Below are 25,616 nucleotides of genomic sequence, written 5' to 3' on the forward strand. Positions count from 1 at the left end.
ATTCTCTAAGTTTGTGTAGAGTAACTGAAGTTAGTCTGAAGGTGCCTGAGGCATGTCTCCCACCAAGTGGAAGAGCCTGTCTGTGGGATGAGGAATGAGAACACCACACACAGGTGAGGGAGATGAGATAGGGACCTGAAGACTCTGCTTGACCCCTGAGTCAGTGGGACTACAGAGCAGCCCCGTCACCATCCTCCCCCATCACGTGAGCCAAAAAGCATCCCTTTTCCTTAGGCTAGCTTGGGCTGAGTTTCAGTTGGCCACAAACACAAGAATTCTGCAGAATAGAACCACCTTTCAGAAAATCCCACCCTGACCTTGTCGTATCCTGTTCCGGCCACTACCCCTCACCCCTCACCTCCACCTGGGCCTCAGTTTCCTTCTTGAGCCATTCACTCAGGGGGACTTCCTGGGATCTTCAGCAGGTGGCACCATGGTTGGCGGCACCCCAGTTCCAGGGAGGAGGGGAGGGGCTCAGGGCTCCACCCCACAGCTCACAAGGAGAGCCACGATCTGGAGAAACAACACAGTCAGAACCTTTAAGAAGAAAACTGGAATTTCTTTACTGTGGTGTCTTCAAGGCCCTCCCAATGTAGCCAGTCTGTCAGTCATGTAAATAGCTCCTTCCAGTTAGGGGCCCAAGAAAAGGCCTGCTGTTGGGTCGTCTGTCTCTGCTCAGCACTGCCTCATCCGTACCAAAAAGAAACACTGAAATTTCTACCGGAGTCCTTTTCTTTTCTCTCCATTTCCGTCTGAGGAGGAGAGGAAGGAGCTCATGTTTTGCGTGTTTTTAAAAAAAATGACTGCATAAGCTTCCTTTGAGTGACTTGCCTTCAGTTACACAGCCATTCCCTTCTTGGAGGACACTGGTGTGTTCAATTTTCGAACCTTAAAAATAACACTGTGATGAACACACTTGAAGAGAAATCCTTTGCCGTGTTTAGTTTATTCCCAGAAATAGATTTACCGAGGCAACAGGGAGGACTTCTGATATATATCACTGTGGGACACTCAGAAACAAACAAACGAAAAACCCAGTAAAACAAAACAAAACAAAAGCAAAGATGTGAACGAGAGTCCTCACGGGGACAAAATGAAAAGGAAATAGGTAGAGTGTTCAGTGCCTCAAAGAAAATAATAGTGGGCCAGCCAAGTGGCTGGAAAGTCACCTCCTCCCCTGTCGGACAAATGTCAGATCGATAAACAAAATAGCTCGAGCAGATAAGCTTGTGAAGTTTTTCCATTCTTAAAAAGGCAAATGCTTCAGTTTCCTTTGACAAAGAACTCTACTTACATACGGAAACCACACCATTTTACCTCAGCCCTATCTTCCAGAACACGTGTGGGCTCAACAGGCGATCTTATGTCTGAAGTACTGAAGTAATTGCCAAGCCCTGCCTGTTTTTCACAGCTGCCTCCAGGCTTCTCTGGGCTGCTTTTATTTATTTTTACTTTTTTGAAAGATTTTATTTATTTGAGAGAGAGAGAGAGAGCACGCACAAGCCGGGGGAGGGGCAGAGGGAGAGGAGAAGCAGACTCCCTGTTGAGCAGGGAGCCCACCGTGCGTCTTGATCCCAAAACCCTGGGATCATGACCTGAGCAGAAGGCAGATGCTTAACCTACCGAGCCACCCAGGCACCCCTCTGGGCTGCTTTTAGAGGGAGGAGGGTGGTGGCCTCCAGTGGGCCTCCCTGCTGTTAGTTTTGCCTCAGTTTAATCCACTGGCTGTTACACTCCCAGATGACTTTTCTTCGGTGTCTGTTTTGCTATTTTACTCACTGAACAGATTTATCATAGAGCTACTAGGACTGCGTTTTCCAGGACTTTTTAGCAGCCCAGGGGCAGAGACAGAGAGAATGGGAGGCTGGTGTCTTAGTTCGGATTCCCCCCAAAGCAGAGCCTGAGACAAGGATTGGAGAGCAAGTAGTTTATTTGGAAGGAGATCCCAGGAAGCACTCACTGTGAAGGAGTGGAGAAATGATAGAGGAAGGGAAAAAGCCAGTGAAGTGTATATTCTCTTAGTAAGTAGGTTGTAACTGGGACACATGGGGCTGTTGAGAGACTTTGGGGGGAGGATTCTCCCAGAGTTGTCCCACTGAGGCCAGCGGGCTCTACCATCAGTTGCTGTCCCTCAAGGGCATCAGGGTTGCTTCTGGCCAGAAGTCACTGACCTGCCTCACCTGTAGACAGAAAATATCCCCAGGTGGAGACACTGTAGGTGAGTTCAGGAACCAACTGTATACCGTGCATACCATCGGGAAGATACATCCCCGTCAGACATTTGTTCTTCCTAATTCTGGTTGACATACACGAAGATGTGACGAACAAGATGAGTCTTCCTAAAACATGGCCGTGCACACACCACCCCCCACTTCTGTCCTGCTCAGAATGCACCAAGAGCTCTCGATTACCCACATGGCACAGCGTAAATTCCTGACTGGGCCTGCGAGTCTGACCTGTTTCTGGCTGGGCTGCTGGAATTTCTCTCAGCCCAGACCCTGCACCACAGTCAGACAATGTGCCCACTGCACCATTACAGGCCTTCGATGCCTGACCCTACGCCTTTGCCCAGGCTATGTCCCCAGCCTGGCCTGCCCTCTCTCTCTCCCACATGGTTTGGCCCCATCCCAAGGTGGTCCACTTCAGAACGCTATCCCTCAGTGATCAATTCATCTCTATATGACCCCTTTTTCTAGGTCTCACCCGCGGGAGCCTTGTATTTTTGCTCCCTTCTCCTGAGTACATTTTCACTTCCCAACAATGCTGGGCCCAGCCAGAATACACCACTGTGTCTCCAGTGTTCAGAAGGGCGCCTTGCAGGCAACTCCTGGGTTAAGGTTTTGCTGATGGTAAACACAAGGACTGGTTTTGCCTCTCTTACTGCCATGAGGGTGCAGAAGGAAAGACGGAAAGACGCACCTCTGTGCTCCTCCCACTCCATCCAGGCCTGTCACCAAATTGCTGGATGTCAGCTTGTTGAAGGCCACTGAAGTGGTAAGACTCCCAGCTAAAGCTCTGCCCACAGGCCCCCTCCCAGGGACCAAGACACAAGAGAGGAGGTCCGAACCGTCTTTGTGGTTCTAGATACCAAAACTCCTGAGAAGAGGAGCTGAATAGGAGTAGAGGGTGGGGGAAGGGCAACTCAAGGGTGCTAATCCCAGCTTCCTGTCTGGATTTTCCTTGACTGCTGCTCAGGGCCTATCTTAGGATGGTCACAGCTGCCGAAATAGATCTCTCCCCTCACCTGTTCTGAAGCCAAGAAGACCTTGATAACTTCCTGTCAAAAGAATGCATGCTTCGGTCATTTTTCCAGAATGTGGGATAATAATGGGGGCACCGGTGCGGATCTCCCCAGGCTTCTCCACCTCTGCCAAGCAGCAGCCAGGAATGTGGGAGCAAAGAGCCACGAGGGGGGAGTCAAGGGGCCAGCCACCTGTTTCTGGCCAGGGCCCAGCTTTTTCTGTGAGTGTGATGGATGTTTCCGCCCCTGGTCTGCTCCAGAAACCACTCCTGGCCCAAAGGATGCCCCTTTGGATTCAGACTGACGGAGAACACAGCCTTTGCCTTCAGTCACCTGCCCTTCCCTGCCAAGCCTGCATACAGAATGTTCTGTTCTTGCTTAACTCATCATCCTAGCCAATCCTGGGACCTGAAAACCAAGTGCTGGCCTTGGCGCCGGAATTCCCAGCCCCTCAGTCATTCACTCACAAACATGAGCCCCGGTGGCTTGGTCCGGGAAGTGCGCAAGGGTGGAAGGTACGGCGAGGACCTGAGATCCCGGCGGCGCAGGGGTGTTGGAGGTGGACATCGGCAGAGGGAGCGGCCTCCTGGGGGAGGGAGTCCTCGAGGACTCCTCTCCCCGCCACCCCTCCGCCAAGGTGAGGAGAGCAGAGCAAGCCCGGAGCACCTGCGCCGGGGAGGGACCTGCGCATGCGTGGGAAGAGACTTTGGCGTCGCCCTCGTCGCCCAGGTAACCCTGGCCCGCAGGTGCCCCCATGGCCTCCCGCACTGGAGGGAGCTGGGGTCAGGCCCCACCGCAGAGTGCCGCCCCGACGGTGAGGGCTGAGCCGGCTTTTACCTGGGAGGCCTGGGGGGTTGGCTGACTGGGGAGCCGACCCTGGAGGAGTGGGGTGGGTGCAGAAAGCGACTCCGGCCGCCCAGGAGACTCCGGGAACCGGGAGGCCATGCGGGCGGGGGGGTGGGGGGGGAGAACGAGGCCACTCGCGGGGTGCACGGGGGCGGAGGGTGGGGAGAGCTTGGTTCCGATCCCTTGCGGGCCTCGCAGAGCTAAGTCTCCCCCCGCCCCCCAGCCCTGGGTGACTGTCCTGCAGCCCGTCGCGTGGGCGGTCCCACCGCCAACCCCGCAGCCGGGTGGATTGAAGGAAGGTGAGACTCCGGGCTCACCCGCCTTGTACCCCACTCTGCTTCGCACATTCTCTGGGCGTCCTCGGGGCACCTCCCTCCGGCGCGGTCCTGGGCTGGGCGTTGCGGGGTGGGGCGGGGGAGGTAAGGCCCTGGGAGCGGGGCGGTGGGCAGTGGGAGGCCTGGCGTGGGCCTGCTGAACTGCCCCTTCCCCCGCCCGCCAGACCTGCTGGAACTGATGTTGCTGCAGAACGCGCAGATGCACCAGCTGCTGCTGAGCGGGCTGGTGGCCACGGCCCTCAACCCAGGACCAGCCTCTCGCCACCCGCAGGTGCTTCAGCTGGGGGTGGGGCACAGGTGTGCCACAGGGGTCACCCACCTGCAGGTCCAGGGTGGGGATCCATCTGGGGTGGATCCTGGAGAAAAAGAATCAGGCAACAGTGCAGCTGTCCCCACTGGGTCCCTTTGGCATGTTATGCGCCAGGGGCCCAAAGCAGCATGGAGTGGGAGTCCCCAAATCCAGAGCACTCAGGTCTTGTGTTCAAGGAGGTCTCCCTGCCAGTGTACCCCCTACTAGACTGCAGGCTCAGGAGGACAGGCCCCCTGTACCCAGAGTCTGCAGGTTGCCGAATACTTATTAGGGGCTCTGGTGATACTTGTTGAACAAGTAGAAAGATAAATGAATGACTATGAATACAAGGCGACTTTGCAGAAAGGTATGAGCGCGCGCGCGCACTGGCGAATGAGAAGGGCTCCTTGGAGGAGCAGGTGACCTTGGAACCAGTCCTTGAAAGCCAGGTAGGATTTTGGCGCTTGGAGGAGGCCAGGTTGTGTCCACTACCCAGGCTGGGGAGGCGGCCGGCCCTCTTCACACCCCGGCCTTCAGGGGGCGCCTGGAATGAGCACCCCACCTCCCTGATGGGGCGGGTGGGTCCAGGGGCCTGGGGCAAGGCCAGCTGCAGGTCCCTGGCCTCCTGACCCCGCTCTGGAATCATACCTGGATTCTTCCAGTCCCTGCTCAGCCACTTATTAGCGGGCGACCTTAGACAAGTTCCTCAACCTCTCTGAGCCTCAGTTTTCCCTCCTGCAAAATAAGGGGAAAACGTCTCCAAAGTACCTGACTTGCCCACAGTAGCTGCTCAGTAAAGGGAAGCCGGTTTATGACGCTCATCTGGGGACATCAGAGGAACAGAGACGTGGGGGTGGGGACACTGGGTCATGTTTCATCCTCCCTCCTCCCTTTGTCTCCCAATCCCCAGGTCTACCTGGAGGGTCAACTGGAGGAGGAGGAGGAGGAGATGCCAGCCCTGGAGGAAGGGGCTTTGGTGATTCACCACCACTACCTGTCCTGCCCGATGCCCATGCTGGGCCCCTCGCTACCCTGGCCGGTCCCTTCCCTTTCCCTCCCCCCATATCAGCCCCACTTGCAGGACACAGTCAGGATTCAGCACTGCCCTCCTGCCTCTCGGAAAAGAGGGGGGTAAGTGAAGACAGGGGATCTGGGTGTTGCCGAGGTCCTGCTCTGGGGCTGGGCTGGAAGAGCCCACTAGGAGCTGGGCGTGGGTGAAGATACCTCTGGGTAAGGCCCTAGAGACCGCTTCTGATGCAGCGGGGGGTCTTTCTTTTCTTTCCTCCATGTCAGGAGAGCTGTAACCGTGCCCCCACCCCCACCTCCCAGTGCCACAGGCACTGTGGGTGCGGATGTGCCCCCCGCTTCAGGTAGGGGCAGGGTGGGTGGGCAGTGGGGCCCAGGGATGGGTCAGGAGGGCCCTGTTGGGGGCCGGGGAGCACCTGTCATCACTGCTGCAGACCACTGGCCTGTCCCCTTCCCTTTCACTCCTTGGGGCCCTGTTAGGCAGGCAGGAGCCAAGACACAGGTGCCGTCTCTCCCCAGACTACTATGATGCCGAGAGCCTACCATGAGGACAGACACCAGCCCTGGGACCCTGCCAGCTTCACTGCAGAGCTGGAAAGAGCCCTGGAGACCCCGAGTGCCCCTCTAGAGCCTACGACTCTGCACCCGTGCCTGGGCAGCCCTCCCCACCCCCCCCCCAACCCCTCAACCATAGCCAGGCCCTCTCCTGTGTGAATCAAAACCCTCTTCACCACATGGAGACCTTGAACTGGCCTCAGCTCTGCCCCGGAGCACAGGCCCCTCTAAGCGCATCCAGAGCTTGTGGCGGGGCCTTGGGGGTCTGGGAACCAGAGCCCTCCCTTGACCTCCTCCACTCACCCCTGTCTGGGATGGTAGTGCTGTCGGGTCTTGGTGGCCTAAAGACAGAGCAGGAGGTGAGGGGAGGACTGCGTTTGTTGTGCAAGGCTCTTTGGAGGCCTAGAGTGATGGGAGAGAGGCCTGGCTCCGAGGGTCCTGGAGCTGAGCCAGTTCCCTTGGCCGCACCCTTGCCACAGGAAGCTGGCTCTTTTGGCCAAAAGAAGCCAGAGCCATGTCCTGCTCCAAGCAGGAGTGGCCTGAGGTCCCAAGTAGGAACAGAACGTCTTTCTGCCCTCCCGGGCCAGGGCGTGTCTCCCCTAGCGTCCCTCAGGAGAAATGAGTCACTCAGGGCTCCAGGAGGATGGGTGTCTGGTGCCTGGGCTGGTCAGCATGGGGACGCCCCAGGGCCTGGGCTGGCTGGGGCTCTGGAAGGCCCCTGTGAGGGAGAAGGTGGAGGGAGGCTTAGGAGACCTTTGGGGAGAGAAGTCCAGGCTCGGTGGTTGCCTTTCCTGGCTGTGGAGTTCTATCCCAGGAGAAGACATGGAGGCACCCGATTGGGTCCACGTGTTTATATGTAGACTAGAAAAGGAAACGACCCCATTGTCCTGGGCTGCTTGTAACAGTCCCGCAGCCAGGGCTAGACCACAATCCTGAGGAGTCCCGCTGAGTTCCAGCGGCTGCTGCCATGCCGCCTGTGTATGCTGTGCCAGTAGGCCCGACTCGGGCCCCGCCTAAGCATCTTGTACCCCGTAGGCGCCCATCCGCCTCTGGCGCCAGTGCTGGCCCAAGATGAAGCACAGGAGGATAGATGTCACAAACAAGAACAGCAGCACCGACACGACGGAGATGATGACGACCATCTGGTTGTCCGGCTTGGGCTCTGGGGAGGGAAGGGGGGGCAGGGGTCTTAGATGTCCCCTGGTCCCTGATGGCAGGGCCCAAGGGGGAGTAGATGTCTGCTTGTCACCTGCCCACACCTCATCTGTCTTGCAGCCACCTGGGCTGCAGAGAGGAAGGGCCGACGGTGTAGGATCTCCGGGAAAGTTAGGCGGGGTCCGGGCCACCAGCCAGCCCTCTGTGAGATCGCAGATGTTCCCCTGCCACCGGCCCTTGGCACCAGCATATGCTGGCCACTGTGGCCTGGACGGCAGCGTGGTCCAAGCCCAGGCCTGCCCTGGGCAGAGCTGAGCGAGCTCCTACCAAACTCTCCGAAGACATCGGGAACCCCTTGACCATTGAGAGCCATGGAATAGTGGAGCTCCAGGGGACCTCCGGGCCCAACCTCTGAACGCAGAGAGGGGCCATGGCCAGAGAGAGGAGGGTGCCTTGGTCAAGGTCACGCAGTTCACTCATTGCTAAGCAACTAGTTCAGTTCCAAACTGGGCACTCAGAGAGAGCTCCGGGGAAGAGTGAGAGGGTCCCTGGGTGCCTGCCCCCTGAGCTGGCAGAGGATGTGCTGAAGGCTTTTTCCTCCCCTAAGGAACAGAACGCGACTGTCCTCTCCCACCCCTCCCATCCTGGGGGCGCCCCTCACCATAGACCTTGAGCATCTGGGGCTCGGAGACCTGGTGAATGATGGTCCCGCCACGAGACCGCAGATCCAGGTGGGCGTGGCAGGAGAAGTTGTGGCGGCCGTCCTCCCTGTGGGCCATGCCCTTGTGCGTGGCCGTGGCTCCTTGGGTGTCATCTTTGTCCCCCGTAAAGGTCTTGTTGCACAGGGGCTCCTTGCCACGGAGCAGGGTGAGAGTGAGGCTCTCAAGGGGTTTCACATCCGGCACGTGGCACTCGACGGTGAAGGACTTCCCCACCGCCACCCACGTGGGCTGTATCTTCAGGATCATTTGCTTGGGAGGGTCTGCAGGGAAGGAGGAGGGAGAGCTGGTCAGGGTGAGTGTGTAGTCCCAGGTTTCCCCCAGCCCTGGGCACTGCTGTGTTCTCAGGGTCTCGGCTAGACACGGGGAGGAGGGCCCGGGCCTGGCCTGCGCTAGAGCACAGGAGAGAAAGGAGGAAGCAGTTCAAGGTGAAGGATGGACGGGCTGGGAGTTTTACCAACATGATGTTTTCTGGAATCGACAAGAATCGAGGTGGTCAGGGGTCTACAAAGAGGAGGTCCAGAAATTGTACAGTCGACTAGGAACAAAAAACAATTTGGATCCGCCTCCTTCTTTTCCAGAAATCAAACATAAATTTCCGCATCAAACAGCTGGATAATTGTCCTGAGACTAAAAAGGGAGTGCTCACTGGAACTGGGCCAGGAGTTGTGGGGTCCTCACTTAAGGGGTGGGGGCTGGAGTCTGACCTGCCTTGCTTAGTTAGACCTGCCATCCCTTGTCTATTAAACGGGACCCTCAGTGGTAGCCTGGATACCCTGCCCCCTCACCCTGAGGTCATATGTTGGATTTAGGACATGTTCCTTTTCACTTGATCCCCTGATGCTGGTCATGGGGAGCACCCAAGCCATAGCCTTGGTGCCGAGATGTTGAGAGAATCCTGCCCTCTGGGAAGGTCTCCCCGGCCTGTGTGCAGGAGTGTGTGTGGGGGGGTGATAGTCCCACATTTGCCAGGGGCCCTCAGGAATATAAAAGCAGGGGTTCTCTCTCATTCTCTCTCTCAAATAAATAAATAAAATCTTTAAAAAAAAAAAAAAAAAAAAAGCAGGGGTGCCTGGGTGGTTCAGTCGATTAAGCATCCAACTCTCAGTTCCGGCTCAGCTCATGATCTCAGGCTTGTGAGATCGAGCCCCGCATCCGGCTCCACGCTCAGCACCGAGTTAGCCCGGGTTCTCCCTCTCCCCTCTCTCCCTACCCATCTCTCTCAAATAAATAAATAAATCTTAAAAAGAGAAAAAGGACTATAAAAGCACCAGGTGATGCGTGATTGTCCTCTCCGTGAGACAAAGGGGTGACTGGAGAGCATGGTGGCCCTTCTGTCGGCACCCTGCTATTGGGGGGGGGGGTGTCCGGTGACGGGGCTGCTACTGAGCGGGGAGGAGACTGTGAGCACGGTGGGGAAATGACTCGTCACTCTGTGCAAACCTTGCTTGGACTGTCCTCTGAGCAAGCTGCAGAGCTGCTGTGGCCGGCAGGCTCAAGGAAGCCAGGGAAGGTTGTGAGCAGATTCCAAGCCCACGGGCAGGGTCTGTCTCCCTGTCCCCACAGAGCGAGTGCCCAGGGTAGCTCTGTCAGACGCGGGCTCTGCCTGGCGAGGAGGGCCCCGCCGGGCGGCACTCACAGAACACGCTGACGCTGAGACTCTTCAACTTCTGGCTCCCGAAGCAGGTGAAGTAGCAGTAGATGACGGTGTCCTGGGAGATGTTGGAGACCAAGAACCGCTTCCACTGGAGGCTGGACTGGTTCAGCGTCTTGGTGAGCGTGGTCTCCAGGCCGCCCGCCTCCGGGTGCGCACAGCTGGTGCTACAGTTGACCAGCTGGGACCCTCCGGGCTCCACCAGCAGCTGCTCCGGATACATGTGGACCTCGAACTCCTCCCCAGACCCTGGAAGACCAGGAAGACGGGGCAGCGAAGGTCTCTGCTGCCCTGCCCCCTGCTGGCAGTCTGATCGCGGGGCAGGTGCCCACGAAGATAGGCCAGAGATGGCCCCTCTGCCTCTCTTCTCTTGTTCAGGTCTTGCGTATCGCCTGTGTCTAGACTGCGGGCAAGGCTTTGCATATTGCCCGGGTCTAGACCGCAGAGGCTGCCCCACAGCCGTCTCCCGGCCTCTGGGTGCTCTTCCTCCAGCCCACCACCTTTGGGTGAGTCTTCTCCACGCACAGCTTCCGTCTGCATGCAGAGGGATCCTATGCAACCTTCAAAGCCCAGCCCAAATGCCCCCTCCTTCATGAAGGCCTCTCGGAGGTGGAGGTGGACTGGGTCCTCTGGGCCTTTCCTCCCTCCTTTCCTTCCTTCTGCAAATACTTTTTGATTACCTGCTGTATGCCAGGCCCTGTTCTAGGCTCCAGTGACACAGCAGTGACCCAAGCAGACCCAACCTTGCCCTTGCAGAGCTCCCATTATCATGAAGGAGACAGACAAGAAGCAGCAAGTGAGATAGCCAGCCCGTCAGACAGCGATCGGTGCCTGGGGCAGGCCAGGAATGGGGTGGTGTTGCCATTTTAATAGGGTGGTCAGTCCGGACCTCACCAAGGCATTGACATTTGAGCAAAGACAAGGAAGAGGTGGCTGTGAGCCCCGCAGATGTGTGGGGAGCAGGGAGTGTTCCCGGAGTTAAGACCCTGGGTCAAGGGCATGCTCGGTGTGCTTGGGGAACAGGAAGATCAGGATGGGCTAGAGCCCAGCGAGGAGGAAGGCAGGGGGAGAGTAGTTCAGGAAGGTAATGGGACCACCTTGCAAATGACTGGTAGAGCTTCTAGAAGGCAGGGCCCAGATTTCCCTCAGTGCTCAGCACAATGCCCCGTGTGTATTTGATGCATCGAGACTGAGTCCTCGGAGCTCACCTCCCACTCAGAGGGTCCCTGACCTCACCCAGCTGGGCCTGTCCTGTGCTCCCTCCACACCAGCACGTCCCCACTCAGCCCTCAGCGAGTGGCATATAATGAAGTGGCAAGAAAGGAGCTTCGCAGGCAGACGGAGCTGGATTTGAATCCTGAGTTTGCCGTGCACCAGCTGTGTGACCCTGGGCAGGGTGCTTTCTCTCTCTGAACCTGTTTCTTCATCTGTCAAATGGGCTAGTAACCCCTTTCCTGCAGGGTTGTGGTGAGGTAGCCCTTGAAAAGCACCTGGCAGGTTGTCCAAAACAGAGGGCCCCGCACGCGGTAGCACTTTCCTCCACAGTCCCCTGACTCCCTGCGTCAAAAGGCCATGTCCTCTGCTGCCCCCTGCTGTCCCTGGGCCACATCTGAAGAACAGCTGGGATATTCCCTCCCCTTCCCTTGAACCCCAGCATCGCCTCCGGCCTCAGGCCTCCACACAGCCCACCATTCAGCCTCTACGACCTGCCGCTTCCACAGGCCATGAAGCCATGGGGCCTGTTCAGCCTGTTGTCCCACCGGCCAGCTTCCCCCCACCATCCAGGATCATGGGGGAACCTGGCTGGCGCGGCATCCAGTGCCCGGGGTGGGCTACCGCTGCGTTCAAAGCCTCAGTGACTTCAGGACCAGCCTGCCTCCCACGCCAGACGCCAGGGGGCCGCCAGGGGGCCGAGAGCTCCCACTGTGGGCTGGCACATGCCAAGTCAGGAACCCCAGGTACCAGCTCACCTGGGCAGCAGAACAGGGCAAGAAGGGCGGTGGGCAGACCCCAGCATCCAAAAGGGGACATCTCGAGTGGCATCCACAGGCTTGCTGGGAACAGCCGAGGGCCTCCTGGAGGGAGATGGTGGACCCAGGTCAGGGAGTGGTGGCGTAGAGCCGCAGCCCGGAACCCCAGCCTTCTATGAGCTGATGACCACATTTCCTCTCATTATCTGAGAGGTCTTCTGGAAGCCACGTGGAAGGCCAGCTCTCAGAGCTCCAGGCCTGCAGGAACGCAGGCAGAGGAAGCTGGGAGGGAGCCGATAAGTTAGGGTATAACCTGGCCTCCTGCCATGCTGCTGGGCAGGGGGCAGGGCGAGTGGCAGGCACGCATGTGTGCGACGGTTGTGCATGCACATGGGGCTCGGGGCACCGTGTGTGCACAAAGGACAGTGAGGCCTACAAGCCCCAGACCTGAGAACTCCCAATCCCCCAATCCCCCAGGTTACATTACCGAGTTCCCTTCTGGAACAGAATATCCGAAATCAGGTCTGCCCAGGACATGCCGTCTCCGTCACAAAGTGGGCCGGGAGCTGGGCTTCTCTAAGGAGACCCAGGCAGGCCCTGGAGGCGCTCCAGGGGACAACCCCCACTGCCCCCAGACACGGCTACCGAAACCTCCACACCCACCGGGCTCACGACCTCAACCCTCCCTGACCCAGCCAATAGGGACAACTGGAGGGAAGAGCTCCCATGACAGTCCCCAGCAGCCCAGGCACCGACAGAGGTAATGGGGGTCGGGTCTGGCTGTAGCCCAAACCCCCAGCCTCCATTTCCAGGGCCTGGCTTCTGGTGTCTCCCCCCCAACTCTTCAGGGGAGACTGGGTCCGGGGAGGGAGGCATTTCTAGGAAGGCTTTGTCACCTACTGAGGGAATCCCCAGAAGCAGGAGTCCCTGCGACCAGCAGGACCCGGGAAAGGCAGGAGAGGAGTGGTTCTCCTTGCTTTATCAAGGGGTGCCCCAGCATTTTCAGGGCTCAAGCCCAACTCTGTTCCTGGGTTGTGAGGGTCCTGGGTTGTGAAGTTGTGTCCTTCTCTCTGGCTGCTGAGGTCAAAGGCTGTCACCACCGTGTATGGTGTGCAACGGCTACTGGTCAGCCTGGATGCGGGGATGTCCCAGACCACATTGCTTCAGAGCGAGGCAGAGAGAAGATGGAGGAAGAGTGAGCTGCGACCGACCCCAGCCCGGGATCTAGTCCCTGCGGCGCAGCAGGGAACACTCCTCCAGCCCACGGGCAGGCAGAGGGTGCGGCCTCAGGGCTCAGACAGCGGGTGCTGCCGCGCTGGAAACTCTGTGGTCTCCACTGGGTCAGAGTAATGATAAGGAGGGGAGCGATAGCCGCACAAATTATAACAAAAACCATGCAATAGTGAACTGACTCCGGGTCAGCACTGCCGTAAGCGTACCTCTGTAAGGTAGGTACTCTCGCTGTCCCCATCTTACCGATGGGGAAACTGAGGCACAGGGTGATTGACTTGCCCAAGGTCACATCCCTAGGAGAGAGTGAAGTCTTTATGAATGAGAGGAGAACAGGGGTAAAGGAGGGATTCTTACAAGCTACATCCCCAGGAGACCCTTGAGAGAGAAATGTAAGAGAGCAGAAGGCCAGAGGAAATTGCTGGGGTCTTCCTTGCCATGAGGAGCTGGGCGGGGGTCATGGTGGTGGTGGGGGGGGTGGTTGCAGAGTGTGTGTGTGTGTGTGTATGTGTGTGTGTGTGTGTGTGTGTGTGTGTGTTGTGCCCAGGGAGCTCCAAACAGCTTCTGGAAGGGTCTGTGCCTGTGAATCCCAATCACACGCACAGCTGGACCAACCAGACTCCATCCCCAACAGTGTTCAACAGAAGCTTCCGAGGCCCACAGGTCCTGCTTTAAGCTGGTCAGCTCCTGTTTCCACCCACCATTTCCTCTTTGATCTCTAGGGAATGTGGTTTTGCATCTGATAGCTTACACATCTACGTCCCCCCCACCTATCCCCCCTGTGAGGGCAGAAGCTGATTCTAGAGCTGTTTGCTGTTCTAGAGCAGATATGGTAAGTTGTACCTGGCAAAGAGTTGATGCTGAGTAACTGTCCGGTAAGAGGATAGATGGAGGGAGGGAGGGATGGATGGATGGAAGTAGGGAGGGAGGGAAGGATGGATGAGTCAATGAACAGAAGAAGTAGTTTGTCTTGGTGTATGACCCAGATAGGATTGGATGGGGGGGATCTTTCTCTTTGTGCCCAGTGTTCCTCTCTCCTGCTGATGTCTCTGGTGACCCCTAGGCCATGGAGCTGAGCTGAACACCTAACAAGGCCAACCAGGGCTCCTCATCCCCCAAAGAAGGGCCCTCAGAGTGAAGCCCGGGCAGTGGTTTTCCTTGGACTTTCTGAGCCAGAACTGGTAGGAACAAGTCCTTCCCTTTCTGATCCGAGCTGAGGCACCCATGAGCCAGCAGCTGTCAGCCCTTATGCCCCCAGCAAGTGAAGAAGCTGATAGAAAGGAACTTGACTCAGTGGAGGGAAGGTGACTCTGAATTGTCCCAGGTCACGTGCTGGCTGCCAGGTGGCCTCTGGGTGGCAGGGCTGGTGATGATTCTGTGTGGCAGAAATGAAAAAGCTTTCCAAGTCGGAAGGTTCTGGCCCCTCAAACCTGCCCACGGGAGTCAGGGTCCTTGTGAACTGGGGGTTACTTGGAGCCCCGTTCTGCCTCCCAGAACTTCTGGGGAACACTGGGAAGGCAGTGCTGGGGGCGGAAGTGCTGTCCTTGCATGAGGCTGTGAGGCCTTCTGGGAGAAAAAATGATGACCTGATTTGGCAGCCTGATGACCAGACCCTAAGAGGCCAAGGTAGATGCTTCCAAATGAAGCGGGAAGACCACCGCTTCCTGTCACCAAGAAGTTGCCCAGGGATGACAGGAGGAACCCAACCATGATGTCGATGAGAGAAGAAATTCAGGTGCTCCTTCTCGGAGCTTTGTTCTACCACCAAATAGTCCCTGCCATGTTCTTTAGGTCTCTGAGCTCTCCAGTGAAGCGGACAAGAAAGCTGGAAGGGTTAAGATGTAAGAGCATTTGAGGGGAATGGAGATTGGTGTGTTGGTTTTCGGAGTGAACTCATCTCTTCACAGGGCTGGGGAAGGGTTTTGTCATGACTGGGTCTTAATCCAATGACTTCTCTTGTGTTCCCAACAAAACCGTCTTTCAAGAACCAAGATGAGAGAAAGATAAGCAGAGACTGAGAGAGTTTACCCTCAAGATATCTCCACTAAAGGAATTTTTAAAGATGTGCGTCCAGAAGAAAAAATGATCGCAGGATAGTTTTCCATGCAAGAAGGAAGCGTGGGAAAATAAAATGGCAAACGAATATGGAAGATACATATGTCATATTTATAATATTTAATTTGAGAAGTCTTAAAAAGTTCAAAACTAAAATCCTGGACAATAATATTAAAGAGAGGATTACAGTTAAAGCTTTCTAAACTCTGCATTGTTCGGGAGGGAGGATATACTTTAAGCTATAACAAGCATGGTAAAATTTCAGGAAAATTTTAGGGGCGCCTGGGTGGCTCAGCGGGTTAAAGCCTCTATCTTCGGCTCAGGCCATGGTCTCGGGGTCCTGGGATAGAGTTCCGCATCGGGCTCTCTGCTCGGCGGTGCGCCTGCTTCCTCCCCTCTCTCTGCTTGCCTCTCTGCCTACTTGTGATTTCTGTCAAATAAATAAATAAAATCTTTAAAAAATAAAAAGATAAAATCTTTAAAAAAAATCCTTGCTCTGTGTGTATCTATTTCTGTCTGGTGTCTGGATTTTAAGCAAGGACAATGCCTTGTATTCATAAATTAGTCACAGCAGAACAGCCAGGAAGAGGAATAGTGCATGGGCCTGCCGCCTTTATAAACCTTCAAACTTTTTTTTTTTTTTAAGATTTTATGTATTTGACAGACAGAGATCACAAGTAGGCAGAGAGAGAGGAGGAAGCAGGCTCCCTGCCAAGCAGAGAGCCTGATTCAGGGCTTGATCCCAGGACCCCGGGATCATGACCCCAGCGGAAGGCAGAGGCTTTAACCCACTGAGCCACCCAGGAGCCCCTAAACCTTCAGACTTTTAATGGGATTCAGGGAGATTCCCTTGGAAACGACAAGGTCTCACGTGACCAGCATGACCTGAATCGCGATTCCCTCTGGGGCCCTGGCGACATGCTTTTTCCTGCACACGCAACTGAGTTCTGAGTCACTTTAGCTCCCAGACAGCTTAAAGCCAGAGTGTGCTCTGACGGTTTATCACATGTAGGTCAGAGGTGTTGGGCTGAAAGGATGGATAACATATGGATGGGAACCCTCCCGGCAGGAAGCAGAAAGGAAGGGACTGCCCAAGTTGGAGAAAGAGGGTCTGGGAGGCAGTAACCTCTTGTGTCCTCCCCTGCTTAGATTCTGGTGATACCCCCCATCACAGGGGAATCTGATTGGATGTGGAGGCCACATCCTGTTCTCAGCAAAACTTGATTTCCGATTTCTAAGAGAACGGGGGAAGGAATGGGAAACTAACACTTAGTTGATGTGTATTCTCTGCTAGGGACTGAACGAGGTTTTAATACATTGTTTTATTTAATGTCACACAAAAATAAGGAAGCCCAAAAGTAAGGAACCATCCTGCATTCTGATTATGCAACAGAGAGAGTAGGGCTCAGGTGAATTAATGGCAGGCCCAGGTCATGGAGCTAGTAAGTGATAGAGCGAGGAGAGGAGAACTTAGGAAAGATCAGTGGTTGCCGGGAGTCGGGATAGAGGGACGGGTGGATAGGCAGAGAACAGAGGATATTTAGGGCATAGAACGGACACCGAGACTGAATGCTGATATACCTATGGACTTTGGGTGCTGATGAAGTGCCGGTGTAGCGTCACTGAAGGTAACAACACCCCCAGAAGGTGGGGGGTGTTGACGAAGGGGGGGGTCTCCACATGCGTGGGGGCTGTTTGTGTTTTGCTGTGAAGATAAAACTACTCTAAAAAAATAAATTCTATTTTTTAAAAGTAGCTCAAACACACAACCTCAGAAGAGAAACTTCTGGATTAGGGTTCTTGCCAACTTGTTGAAAATACAGGTTTTTAAACTCAACCCTTACTCAGTAGGGGTGTCGTGGAAGTTGTGGACTCAGTCGCTCCTAAATTCTCATCTCGGATTAGATTTTTAAAACATGAAAATACAAAACCCAGGGTGCCTGGGTGGCTCAGTCGGTTGAGTGTCCCTCTGCCTTCGGCTCAGGGCATGATACCAGGGTCTTAGGATGGAGTCCTGCATTGGGGGGGCCGGGGGGTGGGGGGAGTCCTTGCTCAGCGGGAAGCCGCTTATCCCTCTCCCTTTACCTCTCCCCCACTGCTCGTGTGCTCTCTCTCAAATAATTAAATAAAATCTTAAAAAAAAAAACCAAAAACCACAAGACCCAGTTCTCTGGTGTTTATGAGACACACCTAAGGCATAAGCGTATGGAGTAGTTGAAAGTCGAAGGCTGGGAAAGAATATACCCAGCAAACACTAACCAAAAGAAAGCTGGGAAAGTTCTGTTTATATCAGAGAAAGAGAACTTCTAAGACAAAAATACTTATGAGGGCTAGCATGAATGTCTGGACTAAAGGGAGAGATCAGCAGAAAGTTAGAATTCTTTTAAATTTGTAAGTATCTACCTTGAAAGAACCAGAAAGAGACCAAACCATGATTACAGCAAGGGATTATAATGCATGCCCTCAATCAGGAGTAATGAAGCCGACAAACAAGAGTGTGCAGAATGGATGAGCTGAAACACATAATTTAAAAGCTCGACCTGCACCTAAATTAGAGAGCACAAACTCTTCAAAAAGGTAGGCTTTTGGGCACCTGGGTGGCGTGGTCTGTTAAGTGCCTGCCTTCGGCTCAGGTCATGATCCCAGAGTCCTGGGTTTGAGTTCCACACTGGGCTCCCTGCTCAGTAGGGGGCGCTGCTTCTCCCTCTCCTCCCCACTCATGTTCTTTTGTTGTCTCTCTCTTAAATAAATAATAAATAAAATCTTAAAAAAAAAGGCTTTATAGTCCCATATACTCGGTAATGTGAAAATGTACTCTGACCCACAGGTCAACAGAAGAAATTGCAATGACACGTTCAAAAAATCTCCACATTGAGCGATACATATATTAAAATGTCTGGGATGCATCAGAAGTGGCACTTGAAGGGAAATGGATAGCCTTGAATGCTTGCATTAGAAAAAAAGTCAAAAATAAGTATTCAATCTTTAGTAGGTAGTCAAGAAGTTAGAAAAAGTACAGCAAAGGAAACCCAAAAGTGACTCAAAAGGGAATCAAGATTAGGGCAGAAATCAAAGTAAACAGAACAACAAAGTAAATGAAAAAGGGAAAAATAAGGAGCAAAACCCAACAAAATAGAAAACAAAACTATGGTAGACAGGATTAATGAAGCCAAAAGTTCTCCGGAGAAGCTCATAGTGTGGGCAAATCTCTGGGGAAATCTACTTACAAACCAAAGAAGGCACAAGTCGCCGTTATTCGTTATTCAGAATGAAAAGAGAATTACAATTAAGATGGTACAAATCTACAGAAACAGAAGGTTGACGTGGTTGCCAGTGATTGGGGGAGGGGAAGTGAACATGTTTCCTCGGCATAGTTTCATTTTGCCAAGACGAAAACACTCTGGGAACTAGCTGCCAAACAATGTGAATGCACTTAACCAATTCTACACCGAAAAATGGTTAAGATGGTACATTTTATGTTACGTGTATTTTACCACAATTAAAAAATTTAAAACACTGTAAATAACTTACGCCAAAAAAAAAAAAAAAAAAGCAAAGCAGGCCAAATCTTAGAAAGATAAAATTTACCAAAATTGATCTGAGAAGAAATAAGAAGTCCGAATGGTTCTATAACTATTAAAGAAACAGGGGCGCCTGGGTGGCTTGGTCGGTTGGGCGGCTGCCTTCACCTTGGGTTGTGATCCCAGGGTCGTGAGCCCCGCATCGGGCTCCCAGCTCAGTGGAGAGCCTGCTTTTCCCTCTCCCTCTGCCAGCCACTCTGCCTACTTGTGCTATCTCTCTAATAAATAAATAAAATAAATCCTTAAAAAAAACCCCAAAACTGAATCCATAATTTAAAATCTCCCCACAAAGGAAACACCTGGTCCAGATGGTGTTACACAAGTTTAAGTAGAGGCAATTCTAATTTCATAAAAACCCTCCCTGAGAATGCAAAAAGCAGGAACACAACTCCTTCTACGAGGCCAGGGTAACCTTCACCTTAACATCAAAATGAGACCAGCGCGGGATGAGAAAGAAAGATTAGAGGCCAGTCTCACTCATGGATATAGATGCAACAATTAAATGAAAAATGCTAGCCAACCACATAAATACATGTAGCAGTGTATAAATATACACATCATATCCAAATTGAGTTTACCTCAGGTATGCAGATGTGGCTTAACAATAGAAGAAAACCCATGGATATCATTTATTATGTTGGTAATAGAAGACTTTGTGGGGCGCCTGGGTGGCTCAGTGGGTTAAAGCCTCTGCCTTCGGCTCAGGTCATGATCCCAGGGTCCTTGGGATTGAGCCCTGCATCGGGCTCTCTGCTCGGCAGGGAGCCTGCTTCCCTCTCTCTCTCTCTCTGCCTGCCTCTCTGCCCACTTGTGATCGCTGTCTGTCGAATAAATAAATAAAATCTTAAAAAAGAGAAGACTTTGTGCCCTGTGTCACATCACGTCCGCCGTCCTCTGACATCAGTAGTACTTACTGTGGATAATTTCACGCAGACTTGGACTCACCTTGCCCTGCAGTGTTCCGCCTCAAGTTTATACCATGTTTCTCTTTGCTTCTTGCCTCCCAGTCTTCTTCAATGCTTTAGAAGCCACATATCAGCCTAAGTGTTTCCCAGAAGTGGGAGAGAAGTTCCCTAAGACACATCCCTCCCCCAGTGAGGGACCGAGCTAGAGGATGATATGAGCTCCAGCCTCCTGTTCATCCTGGGCGACTGTGGGAGGCCTCCAGCAGGCTTCTCTGAGCCTCAAGCTCCCTTTGCCTGTGGCCACGACATCAGTCACGCACCTTTAACCGGCTTTTCTTTCTCCCCCTCCTTGTCCCCCTGCTCTTTTACTCCCGGCTTTCTGGGATCACCTCTCAAATAACCTACCTGAACCCAAGTCCTTGTTCCAGGCTCTGCCTTTAAAGGAGCCCAAACTAAAAACTTACTTAACAGATTTAAGAAGAAACACATAGGATCATCCAGAAGAAAAAAAAATCAATATCCTTCCGTGAGAAAGATCTTAGCAGATTAGAAGGAAAAACTTTTTTTTCTTTTAAGTAATCTCTGCATCCAACATTGGGGCTCGAATTCACATCCCTGAGATCGAGAGTCACATGCTCTACTGACTGAGCCCGCCATGCACCCCTAGAAGGAAACGTCTTTAAGCTGCTAAAGAGAACTTACAAAAAACCTTATGCATGTATTATATTTAATGAGTAAATCTTGGGAGCATTTCCTATAAAAGCAGGACCCAGAGGAGGATGCCCACCATCTCTGCTATTTTCAACATTGCTCCAGAAGTCCTAGACAAACTATCAGCGTTTTCATATGATAAGATTGCCTGGGTCTAAATCCGAAAGAATGGTCTCACGAGCGATTCAAAATTACAAGGGATTTTAGCAAGCCAACTAGGTTTCAGATCAGTATCCAAAAAACAAGTTGCTTTTATGTCTGTCAGTAACATAGAATAATATAATTTTGAAAGCGCATCATTTATAGCAGCAGTAAGAGAGGAATAACCTAGCAAAACCCGTGTCAGACCAAGAGTAAGAAAGTTATCAAAGGGATTCATCAGGAACCCCAGATGCCATCCCAAGAAGAAGGGGACCATCCCTTTCTCTCTGCATCTGCTCGGAGCACAGCTCTGATGGTTCAAGCCTTACCCACGTGGGCTCGCTGACCAGAAGGCAGCCCCATGCTTCTAAACCCGTCACCCGATGGCAGAGCAGGAGAGGAAGCAGAGAACAAAAACAGGAAACAACTGTAAAAGCAAGGTCAATATGGGGGGGGGGGGGGTTTCACCCAGCGGGGAACGTCTGCCCAGAAGGAACTCTGGGGATCTCTGCCCGCTTTCCCCTCCGTTCCCAGGGAAACAGGCCAAGAGAGGGGAAGGGACTAGAAGTGAGGCCTTGACAGTCTGTCGGAAACCCTTTCCATGCTGCCAAGAGAGAAGGGAAAGTCGTGACCTTACCCGTCGTCGTGGTGGTGGGCTGGCTGCCGATGGGAGGACTGTGCCGTTGGGGGGGGGCAGGAAGCAGGGCAGCGGGGAGCCCAGCGCCCAGAGAGCTGGAAGGGAAAATGTGCTCCCACTTCTGTGTCTCTGTGGTTCTGCGTGTGTGAACTCGGACTCCTCCCTCCCTCTGCACGTCGGAGCGACGTGCTTTCCTGGGCCAGGCTCCCCGTTCAGATGAACCTCATTTTCAGACCCCTCCCACTTGTATTTTTTTTAAGTGGTGGCAAAATACACGCAACTAGAAAAGGTACCATTTGGACCATTTTTAGGGCACCGTGCTGTGGCCTTCGGGTTCGTAGGCACTGTCCTGCTCCCATCACACACCACCGGCATCGTCTCCTTTCCAGACTGCAACGTGGTCCCAATAAACACTAACTCCCAGTCCCTGGTCCCTCCCAGCCCCCCGCAACCACTGTTCTTCTCTCCGTCTGTGCCAGTCAGATTACTCCGGGAACCACGCATCAGCGGGACCCCCCGGTGTCTGTCCTCTTGTCACTGGCTTGCTTCACTTCACGAGATGTCCTCAAGGGCCGTCTGTGTCAGAGCTGGTGTCAGAATCTGCTTCTTTTTTACGGCTGAGTAGTGCTCGGCCGCCTGCGTGCACCCTATTCCTTATCCACTCTGGGTTCCTTCCACCTTCTGGCTACTGTGCATGACGCTGCCTTGGATGCGGGCACAGACGCGTCCTCCAGGCCCTGCTTTCAGGTCTTCAAAGTGTAGACCCCGTAAGTGGAATAACCAAATCCTAGGACAGTTCTAGGTGCAAGGTTTTGAGGAACCGACATGGGCTCTCCCCCAGCTCTCTCTCTGGATGTGTGGTGTCTGCATGGCTGGGGGCCTTTGATGGGCAGAGGGGTCCAGGATGAGCTGCCCATTATCCCCCCTGCAGGAGGCTGGTCACTGTCCCAGAGCTGGCTCTTCCCTGTATGGACATGTCCTGCCATGAGAGACTTCTATTTGTGACCAAGGACCATCGTGGATCTTGCCACATTTGCCACCTCACCTAGCAATGAAAAAATAAAACCTACCCCAGCAGAGTGGTTTTGTCCCAATAGGCAGAAAGTATCAAAGCCAGGTGCAGGGGTGGGTGCCGGATCGCCAGCTTGACTCACACACCAGCGGGGGAATCTTGCTCCCACAAGCCAGCCCTACGTACCATTTAAGTTCCTGGCTGAGCAAAGTCATAAATGAGATTATGTGACAGACCACGGGGCAGGGAAGGCCATGAACACTGAGGGTCTGCTGGGCTCTGGAACAATCCTTTTTGGTATCTTTGTGCATTGGCACCTTCCCAAAAGTTCTTTTTGGAATCTCCCTGTCATACTGCTGGCGAAACAAAGCCAATGTGGGATGTTGGGTGGGAGGGCATCAGGACCCAAGGCTTGGAGGAGCCCACGTGACTTGAAACTTTCGATGGCATCTGTCATAGACACAAATTAGAATGCAGTGCAGTTTCCCCAGGAGTTATGTCTGGACTTGGCCCTTTTTGAGAGGAAGCCCTCCTTTCTCTATTCTAGAAGGTTTTTCTAGGGAGCTTCTGTCCTCCTACTCGATACCACTTTCCTGTCAAATGATTGGTCCAAGGTTGGTGTCGCAGTGCCCCATGTTCAGGTCTAACGCTGAGGGATTTTGGTGGTGGTGGTGTTGTTGAACAAGTTGGAGAAAGAGCCTTTCCCTGCCTGGATGCAGAGGTCAGACGACAAATGCCACCTGAGGCTATCACCCCATTCACAGGAGAGGGGGGATCTGTAGAAGCTGAGGAGGTCAAAATGCACAGAGAAGAGGTGAAAACATTCTGGTGGCATTCCGGCTCCTGGTTCCAGCCATTCCTGAGGGCCTGTCCTTGAAGGTGGGTTTCCATGAGCCTATCCTTTTGCCATTTTTGCTTAAGCCAGTTTCAGCTGGATTCTGCCCTGTGTAACCAGAGTCTGGAGTAAGAAACCATGAATCATGCCAGAGAACTTGATTAGTCAACCAAGGAGTCTTCCAGAATAAAATTGCACATTGATTGGATCGGCTCTGGCACCGGTGGCTTCATCTGGTGCTGGGTCTTCACAGTAAGAGGGCAGGTGAAAAGGCATCAATGCTGGAGAACATTGCCACATGCCTTTTGGTTTAAGGTTTAGGAAGTAATACAGCATTTTGGCAATTGCTTTTTGAACTCTCGGTGGGTGAAAGCAAAATTGCTTTGTATCGAGGAAAATCTGAGCGTGTAAGCAGTTCATTGTAGATTGCTGTGCCTTGCGTAGGTTTCCTTCCTAATTCAGACTTGCTCTGTTTTGTCAGAGACGGCATCTTGCTGCATCTAGACACTCCCTGGGCCAGGGGAGCAGAGAGGGGGAATGCATGGGTTGTCTGAGCAAGGTACGTGGAGTCTGTGGCAGGAGCCCCCAAAGGGCCCCTCTTGGCTCATGAGGCATCAGGCCCCAGAAACACTCATCAGAGCCAGGACTGTAATAACTGTAACAACCTGGTACTGAGGGGAGGGCAGGAGCCTGGCAAGACTTCCCTGATGGGTGAGTGTGATCTGGGGGACCCAAGCTTGCTTTTCAGAGGGGGCATAATGAGAGAAGAGGCTTGGGAAGTAGGCTTCAGCCCTGGCATTTATAGGCTCTTATCAACCCTTCCCCTGTCCAGGGGGGTCTAAGCCTGGTCCCCAGCACTGCTCCTGACTCTCCTAAAATACAGTGAAATTGGAATTTCACATATATTATTTTTAGTGTGTCTCTAACATTGCACATGGTAACAGTGGCAACTTGTGTATGTATATATTGTGTTTTTTAAGGTCTCCAGCTAATTCCAGGGTGCACAATGCAGAGCACCAGTACGTGGGGTGGAAAAGCAGAAATGGGGGCTTAAAGTCCAGAAGTGAGCAGGAACAAAAGCATGAGGCTTGGTCCCCTTTGGTGCACTGGGGAGGGCAGGGGTCAGCTGGGGGCACAGAGCGCAGAAGGTGCTTGAAAATCCCCAAGAGTGAGCTGAGGAAGGGGGAAGGCCACAGCGGTCCCTCTTCTGAAGGGTGGGTGACATCTTCTTACTGCAAACAGTATCATACTCCACCTGGATGCCAAGCTCGACCGAAGCCTGACTGTGAAGCCCCCAGAGCCATCTCAGGAGAGGGCAGCTTTGAGCAGTCGAGATGCTGGGCCCATCTCAGAACTGTCTGATCATAACCCTGGGTGCCTGCATTCAGAGCTGCGCAGACAGTTCTGATGCCTCATTCAGGTCCATCCCTGACCTGCAAGCCCCCAACCCCTGTCTCTGGCCCCCCACTCCCACCATTTTGTAGCCTCTGGGGCAGATCCCGTTTCAGGTCTATTTCCTTCCCTTCATTGCTAGGTTTCTGGGGCCCTCTTCTCTGAGCCACAGAGAGCATGCTCAGGAAATGCTTGTTGGACTAAAGCTTAGGGACTTGGCTTTCTGAGACATGAGCAAGTGCCCTCAAATTTTCACTCACATCACCTTGGAGAGCCCCATCCCCAGAGCTGCCAATTCACCCAGTCTGGCACGAGGCCGGAGAATTTGGATTCTTAAAATTTCCCAGGTGATGCTGATGCTTCTGGCCCCAAGACCACACTGTTTTAGCAAGAATAAGAATATGCTCTCCATTTAAATAAAGTCAACGGAGGGCGCCTGGGTGGCTCAGTGGGTTAAGCCTCTGTCTTCAGCTCAGGTCATGATCTTGGGGTCCTGGGACTGAGTCCTGCTTCAGGCTCTCTGCACAGTGGGGAGCCTTCTTCCCTCTCTCTCTCTGCCTGACTCTCTGCCTACTTGTGATCTCTGTCTGTCAAATAAATAAAGAAAAATCTTTAAAAAATAAATAAATAAAGTCAAGGGAGTTGCAACTACAAGTAAAAACAGGGATTCAGAGTAGAAATTCCACGTCCTTGGAAGGCTAGTGCTTCATGGACTCAGCGGCCTTCAGGCCGAAGGATGGAAACTGTGGGTCATTCTGGCAGAGTGTGATTCTCTGCACAGCTTCTTGCCGGCTGTGTAACCTTGGGCAAGTTGCCTAACTTCTCTGAGCTTCAATCTGCCTACCTGTAACATACAGAGAATACAGACAGCCAACGTTTCTGCTGCGCTTACTCGGTATGGATGTTGAGTTGAGTAGTTGGGTTTTTTGAGGAGGCGTGCAGCAGCAACAAGAGGTCACACAAAGATTATTCCAGGCGATTGGGATCCCACATCTAAGCTCTAAGACCCTCTTGCCCACGTTAGAGCCCCCTCGAAGGGCTTCGGGATTACTGCGTGGATCCAGAGAATGTCAGACCCCAAGACCACCCCCATACAGGAGAGGGTTGTACATTTAATGTTACATGTCAGTGCTCGAGTGAGAAGAACTTGTGTATATGCATTACTTTCATAAAGGACTTGAGTTGTTTACAAATCCAGGTCCTTTGGCCTTTTTTTGGATCCCAGTCTCATCTCATAGGGAGCAGGCCGGCAGAGTTCGGAGCAGCAGTGGCCCTGGGGACAACACAGGGTCTGCTGGCCCAGGAGGAAACGAGGCTGCACACGGGC

The 25,616-nt window shown here is 53.4% G+C and overlaps 2 protein-coding genes across 13 annotated transcripts; one reads left to right on the forward strand and one right to left on the reverse strand.

Moving 5' to 3' along the window:
- Positions 1 to 1,912: 1,912 nt before the first annotated feature.
- ICAM2 (intercellular adhesion molecule 2) lies at positions 1,913 to 21,174 on the reverse strand. Of its 8 annotated transcripts, none has more exons than XM_045985448.1 (7): positions 21,051 to 21,170; positions 13,230 to 13,316; positions 11,791 to 11,895; positions 9,806 to 10,069; positions 8,109 to 8,429; positions 6,596 to 7,454; positions 1,913 to 5,446 (listed from the first exon to the last, which is right to left on the reverse strand). In XM_045985448.1, the coding sequence occupies exons 3-6, from the start codon at positions 11,861 to 11,863 to the stop codon at positions 7,306 to 7,308; spliced, it is 807 nt and encodes a 268-aa protein (XP_045841404.1). In that variant the 5' UTR covers positions 11,864 to 11,895; positions 13,230 to 13,316; positions 21,051 to 21,170; the 3' UTR covers positions 1,913 to 5,446; positions 6,596 to 7,305. The 8 variants fall into 8 exon arrangements, with proteins under 8 accessions (XP_045841404.1, XP_045841401.1, XP_045841403.1 ...); XM_045985445.1 differs by lacking the exons at positions 13,230 to 13,316; positions 21,051 to 21,170 and having other exon boundaries at positions 1,913 to 2,180; positions 4,742 to 4,778; positions 5,360 to 5,446; positions 11,791 to 11,998; XM_045985447.1 differs by lacking the exon at positions 13,230 to 13,316 and having other exon boundaries at positions 21,051 to 21,174.
- On the forward strand, positions 3,476 to 6,601 carry PRR29 (proline rich 29). 5 transcript variants are annotated; one of them, XM_045985436.1, is made up of 6 exons: positions 3,476 to 3,970; positions 4,311 to 4,386; positions 4,587 to 4,693; positions 5,622 to 5,842; positions 6,005 to 6,081; positions 6,257 to 6,601. In XM_045985436.1, the coding sequence occupies exons 1-6, from the start codon at positions 3,476 to 3,478 to the stop codon at positions 6,283 to 6,285; spliced, it is 1,005 nt and encodes a 334-aa protein (XP_045841392.1). In that variant the 3' UTR covers positions 6,286 to 6,601. The 5 variants fall into 5 exon arrangements, with proteins under 5 accessions (XP_045841392.1, XP_045841391.1, XP_045841395.1 ...); XM_045985440.1 differs by lacking the exon at positions 3,476 to 3,970 and adding an exon at positions 3,996 to 4,055; XM_045985435.1 differs by having other exon boundaries at positions 6,005 to 6,601.
- Positions 21,175 to 25,616: the final 4,442 nt, after the last annotated feature.

This window comes from Meles meles, chromosome 18 (genome assembly GCF_922984935.1).
Source record: "Meles meles chromosome 18, mMelMel3.1 paternal haplotype, whole genome shotgun sequence".
Classification (NCBI taxonomy): Eukaryota; Metazoa; Chordata; class Mammalia; order Carnivora; family Mustelidae; genus Meles; species Meles meles.